This window comes from Phanerochaete carnosa (genome assembly GCF_000300595.1).
Source record: "Phanerochaete carnosa HHB-10118-sp unplaced genomic scaffold PHACAscaffold_979, whole genome shotgun sequence".
In the NCBI taxonomy this organism is placed as follows: Eukaryota; Fungi; Basidiomycota; class Agaricomycetes; order Polyporales; family Phanerochaetaceae; genus Phanerochaete; species Phanerochaete carnosa.
Window position 1 is genome coordinate 1 of NW_006768606.1, and position 2,212 is coordinate 2,212.

At 70.4% G+C, this 2,212-nt stretch overlaps 1 protein-coding gene across 1 annotated transcript; it reads right to left on the bottom strand.

Annotated features, from left to right (window-relative positions):
• Positions 1 to 23: 23 nt before the first annotated feature.
• On the bottom strand, positions 24 to 2,212 carry PHACADRAFT_214962 (uncharacterized protein; the record flags this gene model as incomplete). The annotated part of the gene is made up of 3 exons (XM_007403292.1): positions 24 to 56; positions 110 to 1,150; positions 1,255 to 2,212. Coding segments are annotated over 2 exons (1,422 nt in total), but the record flags the coding sequence as incomplete, so codon positions are not given.

Here is a 2,212-nt window from a genome sequence, read left to right on the forward strand (position 1 = left end):
CAGCATACATCGTCGTCGTGGCGCTATTCGAAAGAGGCACATCGAGGTTCCTCAGCCTGGACCGCGGCATTGTAGCGTACGGGTGTCCCGCCTGCGCATACGGGCGCACCAGGACGGGCTGCCGATGCCGATTCACCCACTGCTGCTGCTGCCGCTGCTGCTGCCCGTCCCACTCCTCCTCGGCCGCGCCACCAGTGCGCGCAGAAGACGACGGGCCCTGTGCGTACGGGTGCGCGGGTATGCGGATCGGCTCACGGTACTGCCGCAGGTGGTGCTGGTGCTGGTCGTCCGAGGAGGGGGAGATCGCGATGCCGACCTCGCCTGAGCCCGACATGCCCGACGGCGTCGGCGAGCTGTCGTCCGTGATCATGGCGGCCGCAGCGGCGGGCGCCCCCCCGAAGTGTTGTGACTGCTGGTACTGGTACTGCTGGTGTTGCTGCTGATGCTGATGCTGGTGTTGCTGCTGGTGCTGTTGTTGTTGCTGATGCTGGTGCTGGTGCTGCAACGCGCTCTCCATCACGCCCGCGCGCTCGTCCGGCGGCGTCAACACGCCCTTCTCGCCCGTCGGGCTCGCGAGCCCGCAGAACGCAGCCGCAGTGTTCGCAGTCGAGACGACGATCTTGAACGCAGACTTGCCGAACGACGCCGTGCGCGCGTGGCCGCCGCCGTGCGCTGCGCCATGAGAGTCAGACGACTGCGGCGGCGGTCCCTCGTCCGAGCGCGCCGTCGACACCGTGTTGTGCCCCGCCGAGTTCGAGTGCGCGTGCTGCGAGCGCGTCGCGCGCGAGCCCGTGCCCGGCCGCGAGAAGGACCGCGACGCGAGGGACTGGAACGTCCCGTGCTGCGCCGTGCCGGACTGCGTCTGCGAGTGCGTGTGCGTGTGCGTGCTGTGACCCGTCTTCGACCCCGCTGATGCGCCGCGCACGTAGATCGTCGGCGCGCGCGTCTGGTTGCCGAGCAGCGTCCGCTCGGCGAGCGCCTCGAACGCCGCCGCCGCCGTGCGGCGCTCGCCCGACCGGCTGCGCGGGCGCGGCGCGCCTGCTGCTCCGGCGCCGATGGACCGCGAGCGCGCGCGCGACACGGTGTGGGCGCGCCGGTCGAGGAAGGAGCGGTCCGCCTGCGCCTGCCACGCGCGCCGGTCCTCCTCGAGCTGCCGACCGTCTTCCAGCACCCTGCAAAAAAAAAAACGCGTCTCATTAGCCACTCTTCTTTTGTAAACAAGGATAAAGATAGTATAAACCGCCACAGACTCACTTTGCCAAAGACGGCACGGGGACTCGGGAGCGCGAGGTCGTCCCACGCCCAGCTCTTCGGCCGCGGCGGCCGCAGGGGGGCTCCGGCGGGGCCTCTGCTCGGGCCTGCCTGCTGCTCTAGCGGGTCTCTCGGAGGCGAAGGCGCGGCGCCGCGGCTCGTGGACCGTGCGCGCGCCATGGCAGCGTGCTGCTCGGCGGGGCCAGGCCGTGCTTGTATGCGCTCGTCCGTGTTGCCGGGGAGAACGGGACTCGGGGGCGGGCTGACGATGCGTCCACTGCCGATGCTGCCTCCTGCTCCTGCTCCTACTGCTCCTGCTGCTCCTCCACCTCCTCCACCTCCTCCTCCTCCACCAACACCACTCCCGCCACCAGCACTCCCGCCACCAGCACTCCCGCTTCCACCGCCACCGTCCCCACCACCCCCAGGCTCGCCGAGCCGCAGCGCAAAACGCGGGCGCGGAAGGAGGATGGCGTCGCACCAGGTCTCGGCGGCGAGCCAGCGCTGGCGGCCCTTGAGGTTCGGCGTCGAGATGCTCGCCTTGAGGAGCGAGTTGCGCGGCGAGGGCTTGAGGTAGTCTGGCACACGCGCACCTGCTGCTGCTGCTGCCTCTGCACCCGCACCCGCACCCGCCGTGCCCGCCGTGCCCGCCGCACCCCTCGGACCGGCGCGCGGGTCGAGAAAGTTGATGCGCGGCACGACGAGGCGGGCTTTGCCCTTGTTCGCTGTTGTCGCGGGTGCACCTTGCGGCTCGGATGCGGGTGCGGAGGGGTCGGGGTGGGCGAACGGGTATGCGTACGGGTGGTGCGAGCGCAGGGAGGTGTCTTCCGAGGCAGGTCCGCCGCCGGCGCCGGGCGTCGCGAGCAGGGTCGAGTAGTACGAGTCGTAGTACTCGTCTTCGTGCACGATGCGCGACGTTGTCGCGCCGCGTGTGGCGTCCAGGAGGGCCGCGGTGTTGGTG